The sequence below is a fragment of the Sebastes fasciatus genome, chromosome 22 (assembly GCF_043250625.1).
Source record: "Sebastes fasciatus isolate fSebFas1 chromosome 22, fSebFas1.pri, whole genome shotgun sequence".
NCBI classification, from domain to species: domain Eukaryota; kingdom Metazoa; phylum Chordata; class Actinopteri; order Perciformes; family Sebastidae; genus Sebastes; species Sebastes fasciatus.
The window spans coordinates 25,695,135-25,721,444 of NC_133816.1; the positions used below are offsets into that span (position 1 = coordinate 25,695,135).

Genomic DNA, 26,310 nt, shown 5'->3' on the forward strand with positions numbered 1-26,310 from the left:
AATACTGGGGGCAAGAAATCCACCTGTGGAGAAGAATGGGGGACTGGTACCTCCACTAGCTGTCACCTCGACACGTTGAAGCAGACGGACAGCGCCACCTACTGGTGTGAGTCTCCTGCAAAGCAGCGGAGCAACTGTCTCAACATCACCGTGCACGGTAGGCGAAATAAAAAAGACGTCCAAATGAGTCCACAACGGATCATACGGTACAAACACGTTTCCCTCTTCCTCCACGTTCAGATGGACCAGTGATCCTGCAGAGTCCTGTCCTCCCTGTGAGGCTGGGAGATAACGTCACTCTGCACTGTATGATGAAGACGTCCTCCAACCTCCCAGCTGCTTTCTATAAAGATGGCGCCCTCATCGGGACTGAGCCTCTAGGTCACATGACCCTCCACCATGTTTCCAGGTCTGATGAAGGCCTCTACAAGTGTCTCATCAGCAGTGATGAGTCTCCACCCAGCAGCCTGTTTGTCAGAGGTGAGGAGGTCGTGACAATCATAGACACATAGACGCTTCATCCGTTATGTCAACGTGGGCGCCATATTGGACAGGGCAAGACTGTCCTGTAACCCTATACAAGTGAACGGGGGAGCTGGCGTTTTAACGTCTACATTTCTGGTTATTATATTAAAGTGTTTATGATCTAGGAGGAATAGAAAATAAAGTTTTGTCTCCAGTTACTTAGAATCTGGATAGTTGAGCTCTAATCGCTGCTAGACGCTCAGGAGACGAGTGTGTACCGTCGGCATGAACTGAATCCATTACGTGATAGAGAATAGTTCATTCATAAGGAATTACATTCCAATATTTTATGTTTTAAACACAATATCATGTTAGATATGAACATCAATAAGCTAACAATAACCAACGTTAGCTAGCTCTTATCTGATGTTACGGAAGCAAACGTTTTGTAAAGATGTAACGTTAGCTGGAACAGTTGATAATGTGAAAAATGCTGAAAGGAAAATGTGATATAATAGTACTAGTTTTTCATAATGACCTATTGATTGAATCATATCGAAGGACAGACTGCTGATCCATGAACTAGAAGAAGTGACGTTAACGTATTTTAGTTTTTCACCAAAATCTTTGGCGTAGGAAACAAAAGAATGGTAACGTTAAAGAGTTGTATGTCGGTTATGTCCCATTAGACACGCTGCAGTAAAGAGCCAGAATGTTATTTTATGCATCTGTTTGGTTTTACGTCTAACCTTGGCGTGGACTCCCTTTTCCTCACATTCCCTGAGCCAGTTTGTGACAAAGGAAACTTAATCTGCCATTCTGATGAAGGTGGTGTACCTGCATGATTCTTACACTTTTTGGTTGTACCAACATGATTTAAGTCGGTTTGGATAAATAAGTATAAGTCTGAACATGTTTTAGTCATAAAGACCCTTTTAGTGTTGACGTCATGATTAACATCCCATCATGGTTACTAACAGGAAAGGAGTCTATAGATGTATTTCTATATTTTAGAAGATAAACTTGAATGTGATATTTGTGCTGCCACATTTGTTTGAAGCTTCATGTTTTCGTTGCTGAACAACAATGTTCCTCTGTTGGATTAGAAAGAAAGAAAACACGTCAACAGATGTGGAGATTAACATACATTTTTGTTGTGTTTTTCTGTAACGTTTGGTGTTTCATAGTGTGGCTTTTGACATTCACCTGACCAGGTGTGTTTGTTTTTCTAGATCCAAACAGTAGGTCTTCGTCCACTGCAGTCTCGACTCAGTTGTCGCTGAGAGTGATGCTCCACCTGGTGGTGATCTTCCCGTACTTCGTCTCCACCGTCCTCCTGGTGTCTGTATATCGACACCCGCCTGCAGGTAACGCTCACCTTCTGACGAGAGTCAGCACACGTCAACACGCTGACCTGATGATGGCTTCGAAAGTAATTACAACCAATCACAACGTGCTTCATTTTAATACAATTGCAACTCTGCAGGAAGGAACCCGCCTGTATCCATGACGACATCTCCACACGGCGAGGATGACGAGGGATCGGACCAACCGTATGATGAGGTCACCACCGAGCATCATTTCTAAACTCTCTTATGTTGTATATATTAACTGCTTCATTTGTGTCATGTTTGTTCTCTTTTGTACTCTGTTTTCAATATTTTGTCAATAAAGTTTTTAAAAAGTGAACATTTCAGTGAGAATAGTTTGTTTTCACCATGGTCTGTTTTTAATTGTTGACAAATAATTAACATGTCTGACTTGAGCGACCCCTCGTGGTAGAGTCAGATACAACACCTTAATAATACGTTTTAAAACATTTAATCGTTATAGTTTCCCATTCACAGCAAGACCATCAACATTTCTCGCTCAGGTTGAAATATTTCAACTCCCGCAAATACGCGCAAATTTGCGGTTATTCGCCTCTTTGCATCGACTTTGTATGTAATCGTGTCGCGCTAAAAGTTTGCTTCGCTCTTGGTGTGAACGCACCATAAGCCTCATGGATGTGGGTCAGTCGGGGTCTGCTACACCTTCAACGTTGTAAAAGTGAAACTTAAAAGCAACGCATTGTTTTGAACACAAAACAAAACAGCTTATTTAGGTTTAGGCAACAAAACCACTGAGTTAAGGACCAGTATGTAACATTTAGGGGGATCTATTGGCAGAAATGGAATATAATGTTAATAAGTATGTTTTCTTTAGTGAATAATCACCTGAAAATAAGAATAATTGTGTTTGCGTTACCTTAGAATGAGACGTTTATATCTACCTAACTACTGACTGTTGTGAAATCACGGACACGTCTGCAGTTGTCATGACCTAATGTCAGGGTCTACCGACTTATGTTTATTGAGCTAATTAATGATGTTTGTACCCTCAGAGGAGGGTATAAAAGGAGGTGCGTGGTGATTGCCACGTAGACTTTCCTGCAGAGTTGTCTCGGCTTTATTCTGTGATAATAGTCTGTCAGCGTTTTTGCTTCTTATCTGTCTCCATATCTCCACCACTTATTCGGCGTTGTCGGCAGGATTGGAAGAGATCGCCTCTGCTGTGCCCGGCGTTCTGGACGAACAACACAAACGGTGGCCACCTAAAAAAAGGTAAGCAATATTTTGCTTTATTTTAGAAAAGGTTGTGTGGTTCTGTCGAGGGTCTGGCTCAGTGGTAACGGCACTAACTCTGTCCGACTTCCAGCTGCGTCCTCAACTCTGACTCTATCAGGGATTCTTAGGAATCAGTGAGTGGGAACAAAACACATTTAGTTTATCTGATCTGAAGAGAATCTGAACAAACATGAACGACAACACGACTCAGAATGTGAACAACTGTCAGCTTTAATTTGGACCAAAAACATGTGGACTGCTCCGTCCAGAACATTCCTCACTGAACCGGACCGAGTTGATCCTGACAGCTGCTTTAAAGACTTCAACCAGTCAAACTACAACATGTGGAGTTCCTCAGGGAACCCTTCTGGGTCCTCCACCGGTCCTCATCTTCATTTAGGATCAGATCAGAACTGATGCTCCGTGGTGACCGCAGTGATGACATCACCGTAGTCATCATCCAATCCCTCCTCAGCCTGGGTGGGCGGGGTCGTCACCACGGAGACGGGCAGCTCACTTCCTGCAGTCAGAGCAGGTTAGAGAGAGAAGGTGGATAAATGATCAACATGAAGAGTTCTGGTAGAGACAACTGTCAATCAACATCTGACTGATTGATTGATTGATTGATTGATTGATTGATTGATTGATTGATTGATTGATTGATTGATACCTGTGTTCCTGTGTCGATATAAAGACACCATGATGAAGGTGGAGATGCAGTAAGGACAGAACACCACCAGGTGGCAGACCAGTCTGATGACAAGGTGGAGGGGGTCTAAGGCAGGGGGCGGGGCTGTAGAGGTGGGCGGGGCTGTAGAGGTGGGCGGAGCCGTGATTGTAGGTCTACCTGTAGAGAGAATCCCACCTGGTCAGGTGATTATCTGGATGAATGAACTCCTGAAATCAAAGGTGACCTCCTTACCTGTGACAGTGAGCCAGCTGGGTGGAGACTCATCACTGCTGATGTGACACTTGTAGAGGCCTTCATCAGCCCTTGAAACATGGTGGAGGGTCATGTGACCTGCAGGCTCATACCTGATGAGGGCGCCATCTTTATAGAAAGCAGCTGAGAGACTGGAGGACGTCTTTGTCCTACAGAGCAGAGTGACATCATCTCCCTCCATCACAGGGAGGACAGGACTCTGCAGGATCACTGGTCCACCTCAACACAGAGACACACTACAGCATTTCATCCCTTTACACACAGCTTCATCAATACTGCAATCTATGGCCCCGACCACGACTCTGAAACATCAGTAAGTTAGAATCTATGGCCCCGACCACGACTCTGAAATATCAGTAAGTTCAAATCTGTGGCCCCGACCACGACTCTGAAATATCAGTAAGTTAAAATCTATGGCCCCGACCACGACTCTGAAATATCAGTAAGTTAGAATCTATGGCCCCGACCACGACTCTGAAATATCAGTAAGTTAGAATCTATGGCCCCGACCACGGCTCTGAAATATCAGTAAGTTAAAATCTATGGCCCCGACCACGACTCTGAAATATCAGTAAGTTAGAATCTATGGCCCCGACCACGACTCTGAAATATCAGTAAGTTAGAATCTATGGCCCCGACCACGACTCTGAAATATCAGTAGTTATAATCTCGACTCTACAGGCTGATCTTACCAGTGACGGTGATGGTGATGGTGTTACTGGTTGCTCCCTCTCTGGACTCACACCAGTAAACTCCACTGTCCCATAAGAGCATGTAGCCGATGTTACAGGAGGAACCAGCAGGTTTTCCCCATCCAGCTCCACACTGAGTCCTGGTTTCTTTGGTGATGTTCCTCCACAGAGTCCATCCAGCAGAGCCGTCGTCCTCCTCACAGCTCAGAGAGACAGGCTGTCCTCTAAACATCTGAGAGCTGCTGGGACTCAGAGTCAGACGAGCTGGAGGGAGGAGGAGACAGAAAACACTAAATGACTCCTAAAAGAGGTTACAGTTTGTATTTGAGTCCTACAGAATGTGTATAATGTCACGTCTAATATATAATTCAACACATGTGAGGACAAACGGTCGTTTACTTGCAGACCAAAGACTGGATGAATCCTCAACTCTGACTCTTCTATCAGGGTTTCAGAGAGTTTGAGATGTGACAAAGTTTACTGACCTTGGTTTGTTGTGCCGCTCAGCAGGAAGGTCAGAACTGAAGAGAGATGAAGTTAGTTTGAGGTTTTACTGCAGACCGACAGAACAACTGTCCTCAGTACTGTGTCATACAGCTTTAGCATGATTTCAGTGCTTTACAGCATCTGAATGTAGTGCAATGTTAGCATGAGTCAGAGTCAAAGTGGCTACAAGCATGAGAATAATATGAGAAAAATACCAGAAAAGGTACAAGTCCAAGAGTCAGAGTCCAACAAGGTACGAGTCCAAGACAAGTCAGAGTCCAACAAGGTACGAGTCCAAGACAAGTCAGAGTCCAACAAGGCACGAGTCCAAGACAAGTCAGAGTCCAACAAGGTACAAATTTGAGACAAGTGCAAGATTTAAAAAAAAGTGGACTTGTGTACTACAGCCCTGGATCTAGACTCATACTCTTGCTCTCAAAGTTCACCAGATTGATGCATTTAACTTTAAAACGTTCAAAATTATCTTCCCCTTCTTCAGAACTCATTCCGGCGCTGTCTGTCTGACATTAACCCTTTAACATTCACTTCATGCTGTTAAAGGTTGTACCAGAGTAAAGTGAGAACATTTTCTGAACGTATTAAACTGTTTAATTGTAATGTTTAAGCTCCATCGTACTCTCTCTAGACTCTAGAACAGATTGTACTCACAGATCAGCCATTGAAGCGATGTTCGTCTCATGGTACCAGCCGGTGATGTGACATCAAACACTTTGAAAGTTTCACTCAGAGCAGATAAAACCCTGTTTCCTGTGTGGAGTATAGTGCAGCAGCCGTGTGGTTTCCCCTCCTGCAGTTGGTCACTTACGTCGGTTCGGAATGGCATCGTCTCTGCTGCAGGCTGGAGGCTCCTGCTGCTAGCCTCAACTCACCCCACCACTGCATTGTGGGTAATACAGGCGCTAAGTTTTAACAAGGAAGAAGAATGTGTGAAATAAGGAAGTGGATATCTCTGCTCTCTGCTTCTGCTGCATTGATTTTGATCTTTCTTTTCTGGACCCCCTGCAGTTCGCCTACAGAGCCACCAGGTCGGTAGGTGATGCAGTCAAAGACAACGATGATGGACATCCACACCGCCATCATTGGGTCCATCCTCACCTCCACCGTCACCACCTGGTATCCTGCTGCCACTGCCAAGGACCAGGTGATTCAGATTCAAACAAACATCTTGAATCTTTGTGGTGAAAAGAGTTTAACAGTTTAATAGCAATTTATTACTTACACATCTTGCTGTGCGATACCTTTTTAGTATTAATTATCTTTTATTACGTGTTTTTATCTTATTGTCTTATGCTCATTTTTCATCTCAAGTTTTTAATTTAGTTTTCTGTTTTAGTTTTTTCCTTCTAATGTTTTGGTTCAGAGAACTAATTTACCTGCTTTCATATAACAAAGCCTGTCTCCTAGCAGTGTGAGAGGAAACCACAACACTGCCAGCCACAGTCACAGAGGAAGGGCGGGGGGGCTTCTTTTACTTGACGTATAGATCTCACTTCACCAAGCGTTAAGATGGAGGAAGCACCTCTACTGTGGCTGCTCTGTAAGTATCATCGAATACAATTTAACAATAATGACTAGAATACTGTCGTCTAACTTTGGTTTTTACGTCACTTTCATGTCTGTGTGTTGACCCAGTCTTCACCCAACACGATATTTATGTCGTATCACAAACCTGAAAACAACCTGAGTGTCATTTCTTTTCAGTTCTGACTTCCCTGCTGAGCTGCACAACAAACCAAGGTCAGTAAACTTCTATTACATCTGAATCTTAGTATTACGGCCACATAGAGGAAAACATTAATCAATCTGAGATTACAAGAATAAAGTCGTAATATTATGAGCATAAAGTCAGAAGTCCCCTAATGCATGGAAGGCTGCTACAATATTGACGAAATTTGGTACGTATATTGCTCTCATCCTTTTGGATATACTTCCTGTTGGCTTTCATTAGCTCCGCCCAACCGAATGTTGGCCATTTTGGATATTGTGCGTTGTTCGTGTATTTTATGCAAACTTTTTGAAACTCCTCCTGGAGGATTTATCAGATTCGTTTCAAATGTGGTTGGTTAGAATTAGGAAACAAAACTACTTGGTTTGTTAAGTGGCCGCCATTGGCCGCCATTTTTAGGACCTTCAAGAGGACTTTGAGTTCAATTAAACATTAAGATCATCAGTTTATTTTAACCACATCCTCCTCCCTCCAGCTCGTCTGACTCTGAGTCCCAGAAGCTCTCAGATGTTTGAAGGACAGTCTGTCTCTCTGAGCTGTGAGGAGGACGACGTCTCTGCTGGATGGACTCTGAGGAGGAACATCACCGATGAAACCAGGACTCAGTGTGGAGCTGGCTGGGGAAAACCTGCTGGTTCCTCCTGTAGCATCAGCTACATGTTCGCATGGCACAGTGGAGTTTACTGGTGTGAGTCCAGAGAGGGAGCAACCAGTAACACCATCACCATCACCGTCACTGGTAAGATCAGCCTGTAGAGTCGAGATTATAACTACTGATATTTCAGAGTCGTGGTCGGGGCCATAGATTCTAACTTACTGATGTTTCAGAGCCGTGGTCGGGGCCATAGATTCTAACTTACTGATATTTCAGAGTCGTGGTCGGGGCCATAGATTGTAACTTACTGATATTTCAGAGCCGTGGTCGGGGCCATAGATTCTAACTTACTGATATTTCAGAGTCGTGGTCGGGGTCATAGATTGTAGTATTGATGAAGCTGTGTGTAAAGGGATGAAATGCTGTATTGTGTCTCTGTGTTCAGATGGACCAGTGATCCTGCAGAGTCCTGTCCTCCCTGTGATGGAGGGAGATGATGTCACTCTGCTCTGTAGGACAAAGACGTCCTCCATTCTCTCAGCTGCTTTCTATAAAGATGGCGCCCTCATCAGGACTGAGCCTGCAGGTCACATGACCCTCCACCATGTTTCCAGGTCTGATGAAGGCCTCTACAAGTGTCTCATCAGCAGTGATGAGTCTCCACCCAGCTGGCTCACTGTCACAGGTGAGGAGGTCACCTTTGATTTCAGGAGTTCATTCATCCAGATAATCACCTGACCAGGTGGGATTCTCTCTACAGGTAGACCTACAATCACGGCTCCGCCCACCTCTACAGCCCCGCCCCCTGCCTCAGACCCCCTCCACCTTGTGATCAGACTGGTCTGCCACCTGGTGGTGTTCTGTCCTTACTGCATCTCCACCTTCATCATGGTGTCTTTATATCGACACAGGAACACAGGTAACAATCAATCAATCAATCAATCAATCAATCAATCAATCAATCAATCAATCAATCAATCAATCAAACAGTCAATCAATCAATCAATCAATCAATCAGTCAGGTGTTGATTGACAGTTGTCTCTACCAGAACTCTTCATGTTGATCATTTATCTACCTTCTCTCTCTAACCTGCTCTGACTGCAGGAAGTGAGCTGCCCGTCTCCGTGGTGACGACCCCGCCCACCCAGGCTGAGGAGGGATTGGATGATGACTACGATGATGTCATCAGCGCGGCCACCACGGAGCATCAGTTCTGATCTGATCCTAAATGAAGATGAGGACCGGTGGAGGACCCAGAAGGGTTCCCTGAGGAACTCCACATGTTGTAGTTTGACTGGTTGAAGTCTTTAAAGCAGCTGTCAGGATCAACTCGGTCCGGTTCAGTGAGGAATGTTCTGGACGGAGCAGTCCACATGTTTTTGGTCCAAATTAAAGCTGACAGTTGTTCACATTCTGAGTCGTGTTGTCGTTCATGATTGTTCAGATTCTCTTCAGATCAGATAAACTAAATGTGTTTTGTTCCCACTCACTGATTCCTAAGAATCCCTGATAGAGTCAGAGTTGAGGACGCAGCTGGAAGTCGGACAGAGTTAGTCCCGTTACCACTGAGCCAGACCCTCGACAGAACCACACAACCTTTTATAAAATAAAACACGACATTAATGTCGTATCACAAACCTGAAAACAACCTGAGTGTCATTTCTTTTCAGTTCTGACTTCCCTGCTGAGCTGCACAACAAACCAAGGTCAGTAAACTTCTATTACATCTGAATCTTAGTATTACGGCCACATAGAGGAAAAAATAAATAAATCTGAGATTACAAGAATAAAGTCGTAATATTATGAGCATAAAGTCAGAAGTCCCCTAATGCATGGAAGGCCGCTACGATATTGACAAAATTTGGTACGTATATTGCTCTCATCATTTCGGATATACTTCCTGTCGGCTTTCATTAGCTCCGCCAAACCAAATGTCGGCCATTTTGAATATTGTGCGTTGTTCGTGTATTTTATGCAAACTTTTTGAAACTCCTCCTGGAGGATTTATCAGATTCGTTTCAAATGTGGTTGGTTAGAATTAGGAAACAAAACTACTTGGTTTGTTAAGTGGCCGCCATTGGCCGCCATTTTTAGGACCTTCAAGAGGACTTTGAGTTCAATTAAACATTAAGATCATCAGTTTATTTTAACCACATCCTCCTCCCTCCAGCTCGTCTGACTCTGAGTCCCAGAAGCTCTCAGATGTTTGAAGGACAGTCTGTCTCTCTGAGCTGTGAGGAGGACGACGTCTCTGCTGGATGGACTCTGAGGAGGAACATCACCGATGAAACCAGGACTCAGTGTGGAGCTGGCTGGGGAAAACCTGCTGGTTCCTCCTGTAGCATCAGCTACATGTTCGCATGGCACAGTGGAGTTTACTGGTGTGAGTCCAGAGAGGGAGCAACCAGTAACACCATCACCATCACCGTCACTGGTAAGATCAGCCTGTAGAGTCGAGATTATAACTACTGATATTTCAGAGTCGTGGTCGGGGCCATAGATTCTAACTTACTGATGTTTCAGAGCCGTGGTCGGGGCCATAGATTCTAACTTACTGATATTTCAGAGCCGTGGTCGGGGCCATAGATTGTAACTTACTGATGTTTCAGAGCCGTGGTCGGGGCCATAGATTGTAACTTACTGATATTTCAGAGTCGTGGTCGGGGTCATAGATTGTAGTATTGATGAAGCTGTGTGTAAAGGGATGAAATGCTGTATTGTGTCTCTGTGTTCAGATGGACCAGTGATCCTGCAGAGTCCTGTCCTCCCTGTGATGGAGGGAGATGATGTCACTCTGCTCTGTAGGACAAAGACGTCCTCCATTCTCTCAGCTGCTTTCTATAAAGATGGCGCCCTCATCAGGACTGAGCCTGCAGGTCACATGACCCTCCACCATGTTTCCAGGTCTGATGAAGGCCTCTACAAGTGTCTCATCAGCAGTGATGAGTCTCCACCCAGCTGGCTCACTGTCACAGGTGAGGAGGTCACCTTTGATTTCAGGAGTTCATTCATCCAGATAATCACCTGACCAGGTGGGATTCTCTCTACAGGTAGACCTACAATCACGGCTCCGCCCACCTCTACAGCCCCGCCCCCTGCCTCAGACCCCCTCCACCTTGTGATCAGACTGGTCTGCCACCTGGTGGTGTTCTGTCCTTACTGCATCTCCACCTTCATCATGGTGTCTTTATATCGACACAGGAACACAGGTAACAATCAATCAATCAATCAATCAATCAATCAATCAATCAATCAATCAATCAATCAATCAATCAAACAGTCAATCAATCAATCAATCAATCAATCAGTCAGGTGTTGATTGACAGTTGTCTCTACCAGAACTCTTCATGTTGATCATTTATGTACCTTCTCTCTCTAACCTGCTCTGACTGCAGGAAGTGAGCTGCCCGTCTCCGTGGTGACGACCCCGCCCACCCAGGCTGAGGAGGGATTGGATGATGACTACGATGATGTCATCAGCGCGGCCACCACGGAGCATCAGTTCTGATCTGATCCTAAATGAAGATGAGGACCGGTGGAGGACCCAGAAGGGTTCCCTGAGGAACTCCACATGTTGTAGTTTGACTGGTTGAAGTCTTTAAAGCAGCTGTCAGGATCAACTCGGTCCGGTTCAGTGAGGAATGTTCTGGACGGAGCAGTCCACATGTTTTTGGTCCAAATTAAAGCTGACAGTTGTTCACATTCTGAGTCGTGTTGTCGTTCATGATTGTTCAGATTCTCTTCAGATCAGATAAACTAAATGTGTTTTGTTCCCACTCACTGATTCCTAAGAATCCCTGATAGAGTCAGAGTTGAGGACGCAGCTGGAAGTCGGACAGAGTTAGTCCCGTTACCACTGAGCCAGACCCTCGACAGAACCACACAACCTTTTATAAAATAAAACACGACATTAATGTCGTATCACAAACCTGAAAACAACCTGAGTGTCATTTCTTTTCAGTTCTGACTTCCCTGCTGAGCTGCACAACAAACCAAGGTCAGTAAACTTCTATTACATCTGAATCTTAGTATTACGGCCACATAGAGGAAAAAATAAATAAATCTGAGATTACAAGAATAAAGTCGTAATATTATGAGCATAAAGTCAGAAGTCCCCTAATGCATGGAAGGCTGCTACAATATTGACAAAATTTGGTATGTATATTGCTCTCATCATTTCGGATATACTTCCTGTCGGCTTTCATTAGCTCCGCCAAACCAAATGTCGGCCATTTTGGATATTGTGCGTTGTTCGTGTATTTTATGCAAACTTTTTGAAACTCCTCCTGGAGGATTTATCAGATTCGTTTCAAATGTGGTTGGTTAGAATTAGGAAACAAAACTACTTGGTTTGTTAAGTGGCCGCCATTGGCCGCCATTTTTAGGACCTTCAAGAGGACTTTGAGTTCAATTAAACATTAAGATCATCAGTTTATTTTAACCACATCCTCCTCCCTCCAGCTCGTCTGACTCTGAGTCCCAGAAGCTCTCAGATGTTTGAAGGACAGTCTGTCTCTCTGAGCTGTGAGGAGGACGACGTCTCTGCTGGATGGACTCTGAGGAGGAACATCACCGATGAAACCAGGACTCAGTGTGGAGCTGGCTGGGGAAAACCTGCTGGTTCCTCCTGTAGCATCAGCTACATGTTCGCATGGCACAGTGGAGTTTACTGGTGTGAGTCCAGAGAGGGAGCAACCAGTAACACCATCACCATCACCGTCACTGGTAAGATCAGCCTGTAGAGTCGAGATTATAACTACTGATATTTCAGAGTCGTGGTCGGGGCCATAGATTCTAACTTACTGATGTTTCAGAGCCGTGGTCGGGGCCATAGATTCTAACTTACTGATATTTCAGAGCCGTGGTCGGGGCCATAGATTGTAACTTACTGATGTTTCAGAGCCGTGGTCGGGGCCATAGATTCTAACTTACTGATATTTCAGAGTCGTGGTCGGGGTCATAGATTGTAGTATTGATGAAGCTGTGTGTAAAGGGATGAAATGCTGTATTGTGTCTCTGTGTTCAGATGGACCAGTGATCCTGCAGAGTCCTGTCCTCCCTGTGATGGAGGGAGATGATGTCACTCTGCTCTGTAGGACAAAGACGTCCTCCATTCTCTCAGCTGCTTTCTATAAAGATGGCGCCCTCATCAGGACTGAGCCTGCAGGTCACATGACCCTCCACCATGTTTCCAGGTCTGATGAAGGCCTCTACAAGTGTCTCATCAGCAGTGATGAGTCTCCACCCAGCTGGCTCACTGTCACAGGTGAGGAGGTCACCTTTGATTTCAGGAGTTCATTCATCCAGATAATCACCTGACCAGGTGGGATTCTCTCTACAGGTAGACCTACAATCACGGCTCCGCCCACCTCTACAGCCCCGCCCCCTGCCTCAGACCCCCTCCACCTTGTGATCAGACTGGTCTGCCACCTGGTGGTGTTCTGTCCTTACTGCATCTCCACCTTCATCATGGTGTCTTTATATCGACACAGGAACACAGGTAACAATCAATCAATCAATCAATCAATCAATCAATCAATCAATCAATCAATCAATCAATCAATCAATCAATCAATCAAACAGTCAATCAATCAATCAATCAATCAATCAGTCAGGTGTTGATTGACAGTTGTCTCTACCAGAACTCTTCATGTTGATCATTTATCTACCTTCTCTCTCTAACCTGCTCTGACTGCAGGAAGTGAGCTGCCCGTCTCCGTGGTGACGACCCCGCCCACCCAGGCTGAGGAGGGATTGGATGATGACTACGATGATGTCATCAGCGCGGCCACCACGGAGCATCAGTTCTGATCTGATCCTAAATGAAGATGAGGACCGGTGGAGGACCCAGAAGGGTTCCCTGAGGAACTCCACATGTTGTAGTTTGACTGGTTGAAGTCTTTAAAGCAGCTGTCAGGATCAACTCGGTCCGGTTCAGTGAGGAATGTTCTGGACGGAGCAGTCCACATGTTTTTGGTCCAAATTAAAGCTGACAGTTGTTCACATTCTGAGTCGTGTTGTCGTTCATGATTGTTCAGATTCTCTTCAGATCAGATAAACTAAATGTGTTTTGTTCCCACTCACTGATTCCTAAGAATCCCTGATAGAGTCAGAGTTGAGGACGCAGCTGGAAGTCGGACAGAGTTAGTCCCGTTACCACTGAGCCAGACCCTCGACAGAACCACACAACCTTTTATAAAATAAAACACGACATTAATGTCGTATCACAAACCTGAAAACAACCTGAGTGTCATTTCTTTTCAGTTCTGACTTCCCTGCTGAGCTGCACAACAAACCAAGGTCAGTAAACTTCTATTACATCTGAATCTTAGTATTACGGCCACATAGAGGAAAAAATAAATAAATCTGAGATTACAAGAATAAAGTCGTAATATTATGAGCATAAAGTCAGAAGTCCCCTAATGCATGGAAGGCCGCTACGATATTGACAAAATTTGGTACGTATATTGCTCTCATCATTTCGGATATACTTCCTGTCGGCTTTCATTAGCTCCGCCAAACCAAATGTCGGCCATTTTGAATATTGTGCGTTGTTCGTGTATTTTATGCAAACTTTTTGAAACTCCTCCTGGAGGATTTATCAGATTCGTTTCAAATGTGGTTGGTTAGAATTAGGAAACAAAACTACTTGGTTTGTTAAGTGGCCGCCATTGGCCGCCATTTTTAGGACCTTCAAGAGGACTTTGAGTTCAATTAAACATTAAGATCATCAGTTTATTTTAACCACATCCTCCTCCCTCCAGCTCGTCTGACTCTGAGTCCCAGAAGCTCTCAGATGTTTGAAGGACAGTCTGTCTCTCTGAGCTGTGAGGAGGACGACGTCTCTGCTGGATGGACTCTGAGGAGGAACATCACCGATGAAACCAGGACTCAGTGTGGAGCTGGCTGGGGAAAACCTGCTGGTTCCTCCTGTAGCATCAGCTACATGTTCGCATGGCACAGTGGAGTTTACTGGTGTGAGTCCAGAGAGGGAGCAACCAGTAACACCATCACCATCACCGTCACTGGTAAGATCAGCCTGTAGAGTCGAGATTATAACTACTGATATTTCAGAGTCGTGGTCGGGGCCATAGATTCTAACTTACTGATGTTTCAGAGCCGTGGTCGGGGCCATAGATTCTAACTTACTGATATTTCAGAGCCGTGGTCGGGGCCATAGATTGTAACTTACTGATGTTTCAGAGCCGTGGTCGGGGCCATAGATTGTAACTTACTGATATTTCAGAGTCGTGGTCGGGGTCATAGATTGTAGTATTGATGAAGCTGTGTGTAAAGGGATGAAATGCTGTATTGTGTCTCTGTGTTCAGATGGACCAGTGATCCTGCAGAGTCCTGTCCTCCCTGTGATGGAGGGAGATGATGTCACTCTGCTCTGTAGGACAAAGACGTCCTCCATTCTCTCAGCTGCTTTCTATAAAGATGGCGCCCTCATCAGGACTGAGCCTGCAGGTCACATGACCCTCCACCATGTTTCCAGGTCTGATGAAGGCCTCTACAAGTGTCTCATCAGCAGTGATGAGTCTCCACCCAGCTGGCTCACTGTCACAGGTGAGGAGGTCACCTTTGATTTCAGGAGTTCATTCATCCAGATAATCACCTGACCAGGTGGGATTCTCTCTACAGGTAGACCTACAATCACGGCTCCGCCCACCTCTACAGCCCCGCCCCCTGCCTCAGACCCCCTCCACCTTGTGATCAGACTGGTCTGCCACCTGGTGGTGTTCTGTCCTTACTGCATCTCCACCTTCATCATGGTGTCTTTATATCGACACAGGAACACAGGTAACAATCAATCAATCAATCAATCAATCAATCAATCAATCAATCAATCAATCAATCAATCAATCAAACAGTCAATCAATCAATCAATCAATCAATCAGTCAGGTGTTGATTGACAGTTGTCTCTACCAGAACTCTTCATGTTGATCATTTATCTACCTTCTCTCTCTAACCTGCTCTGACTGCAGGAAGTGAGCTGCCCGTCTCCGTGGTGACGACCCCGCCCACCCAGGCTGAGGAGGGATTGGATGATGACTACGATGATGTCATCAGCGCGGCCACCACGGAGCATCAGTTCTGATCTGATCCTAAATGAAGATGAGGACCGGTGGAGGACCCAGAAGGGTTCCCTGAGGAACTCCACATGTTGTAGTTTGACTGGTTGAAGTCTTTAAAGCAGCTGTCAGGATCAACTCGGTCCGGTTCAGTGAGGAATGTTCTGGACGGAGCAGTCCACATGTTTTTGGTCCAAATTAAAGCTGACAGTTGTTCACATTCTGAGTCGTGTTGTCGTTCATGATTGTTCAGATTCTCTTCAGATCAGATAAACTAAATGTGTTTTGTTCCCACTCACTGATTCCTAAGAATCCCTGATAGAGTCAGAGTTGAGGACGCAGCTGGAAGTCGGACAGAGTTAGTCCCGTTACCACTGAGCCAGACCCTCGACAGAACCACACAACCTTTTATAAAATAAAACACGACATTAATGTCGTATCACAAACCTGAAAACAACCTGAGTGTCATTTCTTTTCAGTTCTGACTTCCCTGCTGAGCTGCACAACAAACCAAGGTCAGTAAACTTCTATTACATCTGAATCTTAGTATTACGGCCACATAGAGGAAAAAATAAATAAATCTGAGATTACAAGAATAAAGTCGTAATATTATGAGCATAAAGTCAGAAGTCCCCTAATGCATGGAAGGCTGCTACAATATTGACAAAATTTGGTATGTATATTGCTCTCATCATTTCGGATATACTTCCTGTCGGCTTTCATTAGCTCCGCCAAACCAAATGTCGGCCATTTTGAATATTGTGCGTTGTTCGTGTATTTTATGCAAACTTTTTGAAACTCCTCCTGGAGGATTTATCAGATTCGTTTCAAATGTGGTTGGTTAGAATTAGGCAACAAAACTACTTGGTTAGTTAAGTGGCCGCCATTGGCCGCCATTTTTAAGACCTTCAAGAGGACGTTGAGTTCAAATTAAACATTAAGATCATCAGTTTATTTTAACCACATCCTCCTCCCTCCAGCTCGTCTGACTCTGAGTCCCAGAAGCTCTCAGATGTTTGAAGGACAGTCTGTCTCTCTGAGCTGTGAGGAGGACGACGGCTCTGCTGGATGGACTCTGTGGAGGAACACCACCGATGAAACCAGGACTCAGTGTGACGACTGGGGAAGATCTGATGGTTCCTTCTGTAACATCAGCTACATGCTCTCATTTGACAGTGGAGTTTATTAGTGTGAGTCAAAAGAGGGAGCAACCAGTAACACAATCACCATCACCGTCACTGGTAAGATCAGCCTGTAGAGTCGAGAGTATAACTACTGATATTTCAGAGTCGTGGTCGGGGCCATAGATTGCAGTATTGATGACGCTGTGTGTAAAGGGATGAAATGCTGTAGTGTGTCTCTGTGTTGAGGTGGACCAGTGATCCTGCAGAGTCCTGTCCTCCCTGTGAGGCTGGGAGATGACGTCACTCTGCTCTGTAGGACAAAGACGTCCTCCAACCTCCCAGCTGATTTCTATAAAGATGGCGCCCTCATCGGGACTGAGCCTGCAGGTCACATGACCCTCCACCATGTTTCCACGTCTGATGAAGGCCTCTACAAGTGTCTCATCAGCAGTGATGAGTCTCCTCCCAGCAGCCTGTTTGTCAGAGGTGAGGAGGTCGTGACAATCATAGACACATAGACGCTTCATCCGTTATGTCAACGTGGGCGCCATATTGGACAGGGCAAGACTGTCCTGTAACCCTATACAAGTGAACGGGGGAGCTGGCGTTTTAACGTCTACATTTCTGGTTATTATATTAAAGTGTTTATGATCTACGAGGAATAGAAAATAAAGTTTTGTCTCCAGTTACTTAGAATCTGGATAGTTGAGCTCTAATCGCTGCTAGACGCTCAGGAGACGAGTGTGTACCGTCGGCATGAACTGAATCCATTACGTGATAGAGAATAGTTCATTCATAAGGAATTACATTCCAATATTTTATGTTTTAAACACAATATCATGTTAGATATGAACATCAATAAGCTAACAATAACCAACGTTAGCTAGCTCTTATCTGATGTTACGGAAGCAAACGTTTTGTAAAGATGTAACGTTAACTGGAACAGTTGATAATGTGAAAAATGCTGAAAGGAAAATGTGATATGATAGAACTAGTTTTTAATAATGACCTAGTAATTGATTGAATCATATCGAAGGACAGACTGCTGATCCATGAACCAGAAGAAGTGACGTTAACGTATTTTAGTTTTTCACCAAAATCTTTGGCGTAGGAAACAAAAGAATGGTAACGTTAAAGAGTTGTACGTAGGTTATGTCCCATTAGACACGCTGCAGTAAAGAGCCAGAATGTTATTTTATGCATCTGTTTGGTTTTACGTCTAACCTTGGCGTGGACTCCCTTTTCCTCACATTCCCTGAGCCAGTTTGTGACAAAGGAAACTTAATCTGCCATTCTGATGAAGGTGGTGTACCTGCATGATTCTTACACTTTTTGGTTGTACCAACATGATTTAAGTCGGTTTGGATAAATAAGTATAAGTCTGAACATGTTTTAGTCATAAAGACCCTTTTAGTGTCGACGTCATGATTAACATCCCATCATGGTTACTAACAGGAAAGGAGTCTATAGATGTATTTCTATATTTTAGAAGATAAACTTGAATATGATATTTGTGCTGCCACATTTGTTTGAAGCTTCATGTTTTCGTTACTGAACAACAATGTTCCTCTGTTGGATTAGAAAGAAAGAAAACACGTCAACAGATGTGGAGATTAACATACATTTTTGTTGTGTCTTTCTGTAACGTTTGGTGTTTCATAGTGTGGCTTTTGACATTCACCTGACCAGGTGTGTTTGTTTTTCTAGATCCAAACAGTAGGTCTTCGTCCGCTGCAGACTTGACTCAGTTGGCGCTGAGAGTGATGCTCCACCTGGTGGTGATCTTCCCGTACTTCGTCTCCACCGTCCTCCTGGTGTCTGTATATCGACACCCGCCTGCAGGTAACGCTCACCTTCTGACGAGAGTCAGCACACGTCAACACGCTGACCTGATGATGGCTTCGAAAGTAATTACAACCAATCACAACGTGCTTCATTTTAATACGATTGCAACTCTGCAGGAAGGAACCCGCCTGTATCCATTACGACGTCTCCACGCGGCGAGGATGACGAGGGATCGGACCAACCTTATGATGAGGTCACCACCGAGCATCATTTCTAAACTCTCTTATGTTGTATATATTAACTGCTTCATTTGTGTCATGTTTGTTCTCTTTTGTACGCTGTTTTCAATATTTTGTCAATAAAGTTTTTAAAAAGTGAACATTTCAGTGAGAATAGTTTGTTTTCACCGTGGTCTGTTTTTAATTGTTGACAAATAATTACTTACTTGAGCGACCCCTCGTGGTAGAGTCAGATACAACACCTTAATAATAAGTTTTAAAACATTTAATCGTAATAGTTTCCCATTCACAGCAAGACCATCAACATTTCTCGCTCAGGTTGAAATATTTCAACTCCCGCAAATACGCGCAAATTTGCGTCAATTCGCCTCTTTGCATCGACTTTGTATGTATCCCGCTAAAAGTTTGCTTCGCTCTTGATGTGAACGCACCATAAGCTTCATGGATGTGGGTCAGTCGGAGACTGCTACACCTTCAACGTTGTAAAAGTGAAACTGAAAAGCAATGAGTGGTTTTGAACACAAACAAAACAGCTTATTTAGGTTTAGGCAACAAAACCACTGAGTTAAAGGACCAGTATGTAACATTTAGGGGGATCTATTGGCAGAAATGGAATATAATACTAATAAGTATGTTTTCTTTAGTGAATAATCACCTGAAAATAAGAATAATAGTGTTTGCGTTACCTTAGAATGAGACGTTTATATCTACCTGACTACTGACTGTTGTGAAATCACGGACACGTCTGCAGTTGTCATGACCTAATGTCAGGGTATACCGACTTATGTTTATTGAGCTAATCAATGATGTTTGTACCCTCAGAGGAGGGTATAAAAGGAGGTGCGTGGTGATTGCCACGTAGACTTTCCTGCAGAGTTGTCTCGGCTTTATTCTGTGATAATAGTCTGTCAGCGTTTTTGCTTCATATCTGACTCCATATCTCCACCACTTATTTGGCATTGTCGGCAGGATTGGAAGAGATCGCCTCCGCTGTGCCCAGCGTTCTGGACGAACAACACAAACGGTGGCCACCTAAACAAAAGGTAACCAATATTTTGCTTTATTTTAGAAAAGGTTGTGTGGTTCTGTCGAGGGTCTGGCTCAGTGGTAACGGCACTAACTCTGTCCGACTTCCAGCTGCGTCCTCAACTCTGACTCTATCAGGGTTTCTTAGGAATCAGTGAGTGGGAACAAAACACATTTAGTTTATCTGATCTGAAGAGAATCTGAACAAACATGAACGACAACACGACTCAGAATGTGAACAACTGTCAGCTTTAATTTGGACCAAAAACATGTGGACTGCTCCGTCCAGAACATTCCTCACTGAACCGGACCGAGTTGATCCTGACAGCTGCTTTAAAGACTTCAACCAGTCAAACTACAACATGTGGAGTTCCTTAGGGAACCCTTCTGGGTCCTCCACCGGTCAAAGTCTTCATTTAGGATCAGATCAGAACTGATGCTCCGTGGTGACCGCGCTGATGACATCATCGTAGTCATCATCCAATCCCTCCTCAGCCTGGGTGGGCGGGGTCGTCACCATGGAGACGGGCAGCTCACTTCCTGCAGTCAGAGCACGTCAGAGAGAGAAGGTAGATAAATGATCAACATGAAGAGTTCTGGTAGAGACAACTGTCAATCAACACCCGATTGATTGATTGATTGATTGATTGAATGATTGATTGATTGATTGATTGATTGATACCTGTGTTCCTGTGTCGACATAAAGACACCATGATGAAAGTGGAGATGCAGTAAGGACAGAACACCACCAGGTGGCAGACCAGTCTGATGACAAGGTGGAGGGGGTCTAAGGCAGGGGGCGGGGCTGTAGAGGTGGGCGGGGCCTCCGTGGTTGTAGGTTTACCTGTATAGAGAATCCCACCTGGTCAGGTGATTATCTGGATGAATGAACTCCTGAAATCAAAGGTGACCTCCTCACCTGTGACAGTGAGCCAGCTGGGAGGGAGACTCATCACTGCTGATGAGACACTTATAGAGGCCTTCATCAGACCTGGAAACATGGTAGAGGGTCATGTGACCTGCAGGCTCAGTCCTGATGAGGGTGCCATCTTTATAGAAATCAGCTGGGAGGCTGGAGGACGTCTTTGTCCTACAGAGCAGAGTGACGTCATCTCCCTCCATCACAGGGAGGACAGGACTCTGCAGGATCACTGGTCCACCTCAACACAGAGACACACTACAGCATTTCATCCATTTACACACAGCGTCATCAATACTACAATCTACGGCCCCGACCACGACTCTGAAATATCAGTAAGTTAGAATCTATGGCCCCGACCACGACTCTGAAATATCAGTAAGTTAGAATCTATGGCCCCGACCACGACTCTGAAATATCAGTAAGTTAGAATCTATGGCCCCGACCACGACTCTGAAATATCAGTAGGTTAGAATCTATGGCCCCGACCACGGCTCTGAAATATCAGTAAGTTAGAATCTACGGCCCCGACCACGGCTCTGAAATATCAGTAAGTTAGAATCTATGGCCCCGACCACGACTCTGAAATATCAGTAAGTTAGAATCTACGGCCCCGACCACGGCTCTGAAATATCAGTAAGTTAGAATCTATGGCCCCGACCACGACTCTGAAATATCAGTAGGTTAGAATCTATGGCCCCGACCACGGCTCTGAAATATCAGTAGGTTAGAATCTATGGCCCCGACCACGACTCTGAAACATCAGTAATTTAGAATCTCAGGCCCCGACCACGACTCTGAAATATCAGTAAGTTAGAATCTATGGCCCCGACCACGACTCTGATATATCAGTAAGTTAGAATCTATGGCCCCGACCACGGCTCTGAAATATCAGTAAGTTAGAATCTATGGCCCCGACCACGGCTCTGAAATATCAGTAAGTAAGAATCTATGGCCCCGACCACGGCTCTGAAATATCAGTAAGTAAGAACCTATGGTCCCGACCACGACTCTGAAATATCAGTAGTTATACTCTCGACTCTACAGGCTGATCTTACCAGTGACGGTGACGGTGATGGTGTTACTGGTTGCTCCCTCTCTGGACTCACACCAGTAAACTCCACTGTGCCGTGCGATCATTAAGCTGATGTTACAGGAGGAACCATCAGATCTTCCCCAGCCAGCTCCACACTGAGTCCTGGTTTCATCGGTGATGTTCCTCCTCAGAGTCCATCCAGCAGAGCCGTCGTCCTCCTCACAGCTCAGAGAGACAGACTGTCCTTCAAACATTTGAGAGCTGCTGGGACTCAGAGTCAGACGAGCTGGAGGGAGGAGGAGACAGAAAACACTAAATGACTCCTAAAAGAGGTTTCAGTTTGTATTTGAGTCCTACAGAATGTGAATAATGTCACGTCTAATATATAATTCAACACATGTGAGGACAAACGGTCGTTTACTTGCAGACCAAAGACTGGATGAATCCTCAACTCTGACTCTTCTATCAGGGTTTCAGAGAGTTTGAGATGTGGCAGAGGAAGTTTACTGACCTTGGTTTGTTGTGCCGCTCAGCAGGAAGGTCAGAACTGAAGAGAGATGAAGTTAGTTTGAGGTTTTACTGCAGACCGACAGAACAACTGTCCTCACTCAGTATTTGCATTTCACACACTCATAGTTCCTTTTGCCACGGCGGTACAAGACAAGTCCGAGTCCAACAAAGTACAAGTCAAGACAAGTGCAAGACTTCAAAAAAGTGGACTTGAGACCGAGTCCAGACTCGAGTACTACAGCCCTGGATCTAGACTCATACTTTTGCTCTCAAAGTTCACCAGATTGATGCATTTAACTTTAAAACGTTAAAAATTATCTTCCCCTTCTTCAGAACTCATTCCGGCGCTGTCTGTCTGACATTAACCCTTTAACATTCACTTCATGCTCTTAAAGGTTGTATCAGAGTAAAGTGAGAACATTTTCTGAACGTATTAAACTGTTTAATTGTAATGTTTAAGCTCCATCGTATTCTCTCTAGACTCTAGAACAGATTGTACTCACAGATCAGCCATTGAAGCGATGTTCGTCTCATGGTACCAGCCGGTGATGTGACATCAAACACTTTGAAAGTTTCACTCAGAGCAGATAAAACCCTGTTTCCTGTGTGGAGTCTAGTGCAGCAGCCGTGTGGTTTCCCCTCCTGCAGTTGGTCACTTACGTCGGTTCAGAATGACATCGTCTCTGCTGCAGACTAGAGGCTCCTGCTGCTAGCCTCAACTCACCCCACCACTGCATTGTGGGTAATACAGGCGCTAAGTTTTAACAAGGAAGAAGAATGTGTGAAATAAGGAAGTGGATATTTCTGCTCTCTGCTTCTGCTGCATTGATTTTGATCTTTCTTTTCTGGACCCCCTGCAGTTCGCCTACAGAGCCACCAGGTCGGTAGGTGATGCAGTCAAAGACAACGATGATGGACATCCACACTACCATCATTGGGTCCATCCTCACCTCCACCGTCACCACCTGGTATCCTGCTGCCACTGCCAAGGACCAGGGACCTTCCAGGACCCGTACGCCTCCAGAACCCTGAGGACCCTCCAGGACCCGTACGCATTCAGGACCCTGAGTACCCTCCAGGACGTGTACGCCTCCAGGACCCTGAGTACCCTCCAGGACCCGTACGCATTCAGGACCCTGAGGACCCTCCAGGACGTGTACGCCTCCAGGACCCTGAGGACCCTCCAGGACGTGTACGCCTCCAGAATTCTGCTGTGTGATGTGTGGCTTCATAGCATGCAGCCGTATGGTGTCTCTTTCTGAGCACATTTCAGTGGTTAAAAGTGAGACCGCTGTCACCTGCACGAACACACAGCTCGTTTGTTTGAAGATCATCATCAAGTCATTCTTTTTATTGAATCACTGACAGATTCAAACAAACATCTTGAATCTTTGTGGTGAAAAGAGTTTAACAGTTTAATAGCAATTTATTACTTACACATCTTGCTGTGCGATACCTTTTTAGTATTAATTATCTTTTATTACGTGTTTTTATCTTATTGTCTTATGCTCATTTTTCATCTCAAGTTTTTAATTTAGTTTTCTGTTTTAGTTTTTTCCTTCTAATGTTTTGGTTCAGAGAACTAATTTACCTGCTTTCATATAACAAAGCCTGTCTCCTAGTAGTGTGAGAGGAAACCACAACACTGCCAGCCACAGTCACAGAGGAAGGGCGGGGGGGCTTCTATAACTTGACGTGATCAAAGTTCTCAACACGTATAGATCTCACTTCACCAAGCGTTAAGATGGAGGAAGCACCTCTACTGTGGCTGCTCTGTAAGTATCGTCGAATACAATTTAACAATAATGACTAGAATACTGTCGTCTAACTTTGTTTTTTACGTCGCTTTCATGTCTATGTGTTGACCCAGTCTTCACCCAACACGATATTTATGTCGTATCACAAACCTGAAAACAACCTGAGTGTCATTTCTTTTCAGTTCTGACTTCCCTGCTGAGCTGCACAACAAACCAAGGTCAGTAAACTTCTATTACATCCGAATCTTAGTATTACGGCCACATAGAGGAAAACATTAATCAATCTGAGATTACAAGAATAAAGTCGTAATATTATGAGCATAAAGTCAGAAGTCCCCTAATGCATGGAAGGCCGCTACGATATTGACAAAATTTGGTATGTATATTGCTCTCATCCTTTCGGATATACTTCCTGTTGGCTTTCATTAGCTCCGCCCAACCGAATGTCGGCCATTTTGAATATTGTGCGTTGTTCGTGAATTTTATGCAAACTTTTTCAAACTCCTCCTGGAGGATTTATCAGATTCGTTTCAAATGTGGTTGGTTAGAATTAGGAAACAAAACTACTTGGTTTGTTAAGTGGCCGCCATTGGCCGCCATTTTTAGGACCTTCAAGAGGACTTTGAGTTCAATTAAACATTAAGATCATCAGTTTATTTTAACCACATCCTCCTCCCTCCAGCTCGTCTGACTCTGAGTCCCAGAAGCTCTCAGATGTTTGAAGGACAGTCTGTCTCTCTGAGCTGTGAGGAGGACGACGTCTCTGCTGGATGGACTCTGAGGAGGAACATCACCGATGAAACCAGGACTCAGTGTGGAGCTGGCTGGGGAAAACCTGCTGGTTCCTCCTGTAGCATCAGCTACATGTTCGCATGGCATAGTGGAGTTTACTGGTGTGAGTCCAGAGAGGGAGCAACCAGTAACACCATCACCATCACCGTCACTGGTAAGATCAGCCTGTAGAGTCGAGATTATAACTACTGATATTTCAGAGTCGTGGTCGGGGCCATAGATTCTAACTTACTGATATTTCAGAGCCGTGGTCGGGGCCATAGATTCTAACTTACTGATATTTCAGAGTCGTGGTCGGGGCCATAGATTGTAGTATTGATGAAGCTGTGTGTAAATGGATGAAATGCTGTATTGTGTCTCTGTGTTCAGATGGACCAGTGATCCTGCAGAGTCCTGTCCTCCCTGTGATGGAGGGAGATGATGTCACTCTGCTCTGTAGGACAAAGACGTCCTCCAGCCTCCCAGCTGATTTCTATAAAGATGGCGCCCTCATCAGGACTGAGCCTGCAGGTCACATGACCCTCCACCATGTTTCCAGTTCTGATGAAGGCCTCTACAAGTGTCTCATCAGCAGTGATGAGTCTCCTCCCAGCTGGCTCACTGTCACAGGTGAGGAGGTCACCTTTGATTTCAGGAGTTCATTCATCCAGATAATCACCTGACCAGGTGGGATTCTCTCTACAGGTAAACCTACAATCATGGCTCCGCCCACCTCTACAGCCCCGCCCACCTCTACAGCCCCGCCCCCTGCCTTAGACCCCCTCCACCTTGTGATCAGACTGGTCTGCCACCTGGTGGTGTTCTGTCCTTACTGCATCTCCACTTTCATCATGGTGTCTTTATATCGACACAGGAACACAGGTATCAATCAATCAATCAATTATTCAATCAATCAATCAATCAATCAATCAATCAATCAATTAATCAATCAGGTGTTGATTGACAGTTGTCTCTACCAGAACTCTTCATGTTGATCAATTATCTACATTCTCAGGAAGTGAGCTGCCCGTCTCCGTGGTGATGACCCCGCCCACCCAGGCTGAGGAGGGATTGGATGATGACTACGGTGATGTCATCAGCGCGGTCACCACGGAGCATCAGTTCTGATCTGATCTTAAATGAAGATGAGGACCGGTGGAGGACCCAGAAGGGTCCCTAAGGAACTCCACATGTTGTAGTTTGACTTGTTGAAGTCTTTAAAGCAGCTGTCAGGATCAACTCGGTCCGGTTCAGTGAGGAATGTTCTGGACGGAGCAGTCCACATGTTTTTGGTCCAAATTAAAGCTGACATTTGTTCACATTCTGAGTCGTGTTGTCGTTCATGATTGTTCAGATTCTCTTCAGATCAGATAAACTAAATGTGTTTTGTTCCCACTCACTGATTCCTAAGAAACTCTGATAGAGTCAGAGCTGAGGACGGAGCTGGAGGTCGGACAGAGTTAGTGCCGTTACCACTGAGCCAGACCCTCGACAGAACCACACAACCTTTTCTAAAATAAAGCAAAATATTG

At 44.8% G+C, this 26,310-nt stretch overlaps 8 protein-coding genes across 13 annotated transcripts in view; 6 read left to right on the top strand and 2 right to left on the bottom strand.

Moving 5' to 3' along the window:
- The window catches only part of LOC141760663 (sialoadhesin-like), a 15,418-nt gene extending 6,479 nt beyond the window's left edge, over positions 1–8,939 (top strand). Inside the window, exons 6-9 of the mRNA XM_074623686.1 lie at positions 1–157; positions 7,980–8,219; positions 8,295–8,453; positions 8,640–8,939. The exon at positions 1–157 is cut by the window's left edge and continues 137 nt beyond it. Of these exons, the coding sequence (XP_074479787.1) occupies positions 1–157; positions 7,980–8,219; positions 8,295–8,453; positions 8,640–8,752 (669 nt within the window). The 3' untranslated portion in view covers positions 8,753–8,939. The remainder of the gene's footprint in view (positions 158–7,979; positions 8,220–8,294; positions 8,454–8,639) is intronic.
- nfxl1 (nuclear transcription factor, X-box binding-like 1) overlaps positions 1–26,310 on the top strand; it is a 296,805-nt gene that overhangs the window by 41,288 nt on the left and 229,207 nt on the right. The gene's annotated exons all lie outside the window — the stretch shown is intronic.
- LOC141760674 (Fc receptor-like protein 5) lies at positions 3,289–6,055 on the bottom strand. Of its 2 annotated transcripts, XM_074623700.1 has the most exons (6): positions 5,862–6,055; positions 5,192–5,227; positions 4,707–4,970; positions 3,994–4,233; positions 3,742–3,918; positions 3,290–3,591 (listed from the first exon to the last, which is right to left on the bottom strand). In XM_074623700.1, exons 1-6 carry the CDS (start codon positions 6,034–6,036, stop codon positions 3,479–3,481), a joined length of 1,005 nt encoding a protein of 334 aa, XP_074479801.1. In that variant the 5' UTR covers positions 6,037–6,055; the 3' UTR covers positions 3,290–3,478. The 2 variants fall into 2 exon arrangements, with proteins under 2 accessions (XP_074479802.1, XP_074479801.1); XM_074623701.1 differs by lacking the exon at positions 3,742–3,918 and having other exon boundaries at positions 3,289–3,591.
- LOC141760683 (sialoadhesin-like) lies at positions 9,197–11,230 on the top strand. 2 transcript variants are annotated; one of them, XM_074623714.1, is made up of 5 exons: positions 9,197–9,241; positions 9,706–9,969; positions 10,271–10,510; positions 10,586–10,744; positions 10,931–11,230. In XM_074623714.1, the coding sequence occupies exons 2-5, from the start codon at positions 9,738–9,740 to the stop codon at positions 11,041–11,043; spliced, it is 744 nt and encodes a 247-aa protein (XP_074479815.1). In that variant the 5' UTR covers positions 9,197–9,241; positions 9,706–9,737; the 3' UTR covers positions 11,044–11,230. The 2 variants fall into 2 exon arrangements, with proteins under 2 accessions (XP_074479815.1, XP_074479816.1); XM_074623715.1 differs by lacking the exon at positions 10,586–10,744.
- Positions 11,488–13,533, top strand: LOC141760684 (sialoadhesin-like). Of its 2 annotated transcripts, XM_074623716.1 has the most exons (5): positions 11,488–11,532; positions 11,997–12,260; positions 12,562–12,801; positions 12,877–13,035; positions 13,234–13,533. In XM_074623716.1, the coding sequence occupies exons 2-5, from the start codon at positions 12,029–12,031 to the stop codon at positions 13,344–13,346; spliced, it is 744 nt and encodes a 247-aa protein (XP_074479817.1). In that variant the 5' UTR covers positions 11,488–11,532; positions 11,997–12,028; the 3' UTR covers positions 13,347–13,533. The 2 variants fall into 2 exon arrangements, with proteins under 2 accessions (XP_074479817.1, XP_074479819.1); XM_074623718.1 differs by lacking the exon at positions 12,877–13,035.
- Positions 13,791–15,824, top strand: LOC141760685 (sialoadhesin-like). 2 transcript variants are annotated; one of them, XM_074623719.1, is made up of 5 exons: positions 13,791–13,835; positions 14,300–14,563; positions 14,865–15,104; positions 15,180–15,338; positions 15,525–15,824. In XM_074623719.1, exons 2-5 carry the CDS (start codon positions 14,332–14,334, stop codon positions 15,635–15,637), a joined length of 744 nt encoding a protein of 247 aa, XP_074479820.1. In that variant the 5' UTR covers positions 13,791–13,835; positions 14,300–14,331; the 3' UTR covers positions 15,638–15,824. The 2 variants fall into 2 exon arrangements, with proteins under 2 accessions (XP_074479820.1, XP_074479821.1); XM_074623720.1 differs by lacking the exon at positions 15,180–15,338.
- Positions 20,701–23,098, bottom strand: LOC141760691 (cell adhesion molecule CEACAM20-like). The gene is made up of 4 exons (XM_074623737.1): positions 22,754–23,098; positions 22,252–22,287; positions 21,763–22,026; positions 20,701–20,945 (listed from the first exon to the last, which is right to left on the bottom strand). Exons 1-4 carry the CDS (start codon positions 22,782–22,784, stop codon positions 20,701–20,703), a joined length of 576 nt encoding a protein of 191 aa, XP_074479838.1. The 5' UTR covers positions 22,785–23,098.
- On the top strand, positions 23,385–25,928 carry LOC141760679 (uncharacterized). 2 transcript variants are annotated; one of them, XM_074623707.1, is made up of 7 exons: positions 23,385–23,532; positions 23,972–24,025; positions 24,190–24,225; positions 24,690–24,953; positions 25,169–25,408; positions 25,484–25,660; positions 25,794–25,928. In XM_074623707.1, the coding sequence occupies exons 1-7, from the start codon at positions 23,469–23,471 to the stop codon at positions 25,904–25,906; spliced, it is 948 nt and encodes a 315-aa protein (XP_074479808.1). In that variant the 5' UTR covers positions 23,385–23,468; the 3' UTR covers positions 25,907–25,928. The 2 variants fall into 2 exon arrangements, with proteins under 2 accessions (XP_074479808.1, XP_074479809.1); XM_074623708.1 differs by lacking the exon at positions 23,385–23,532 and having other exon boundaries at positions 23,888–24,025.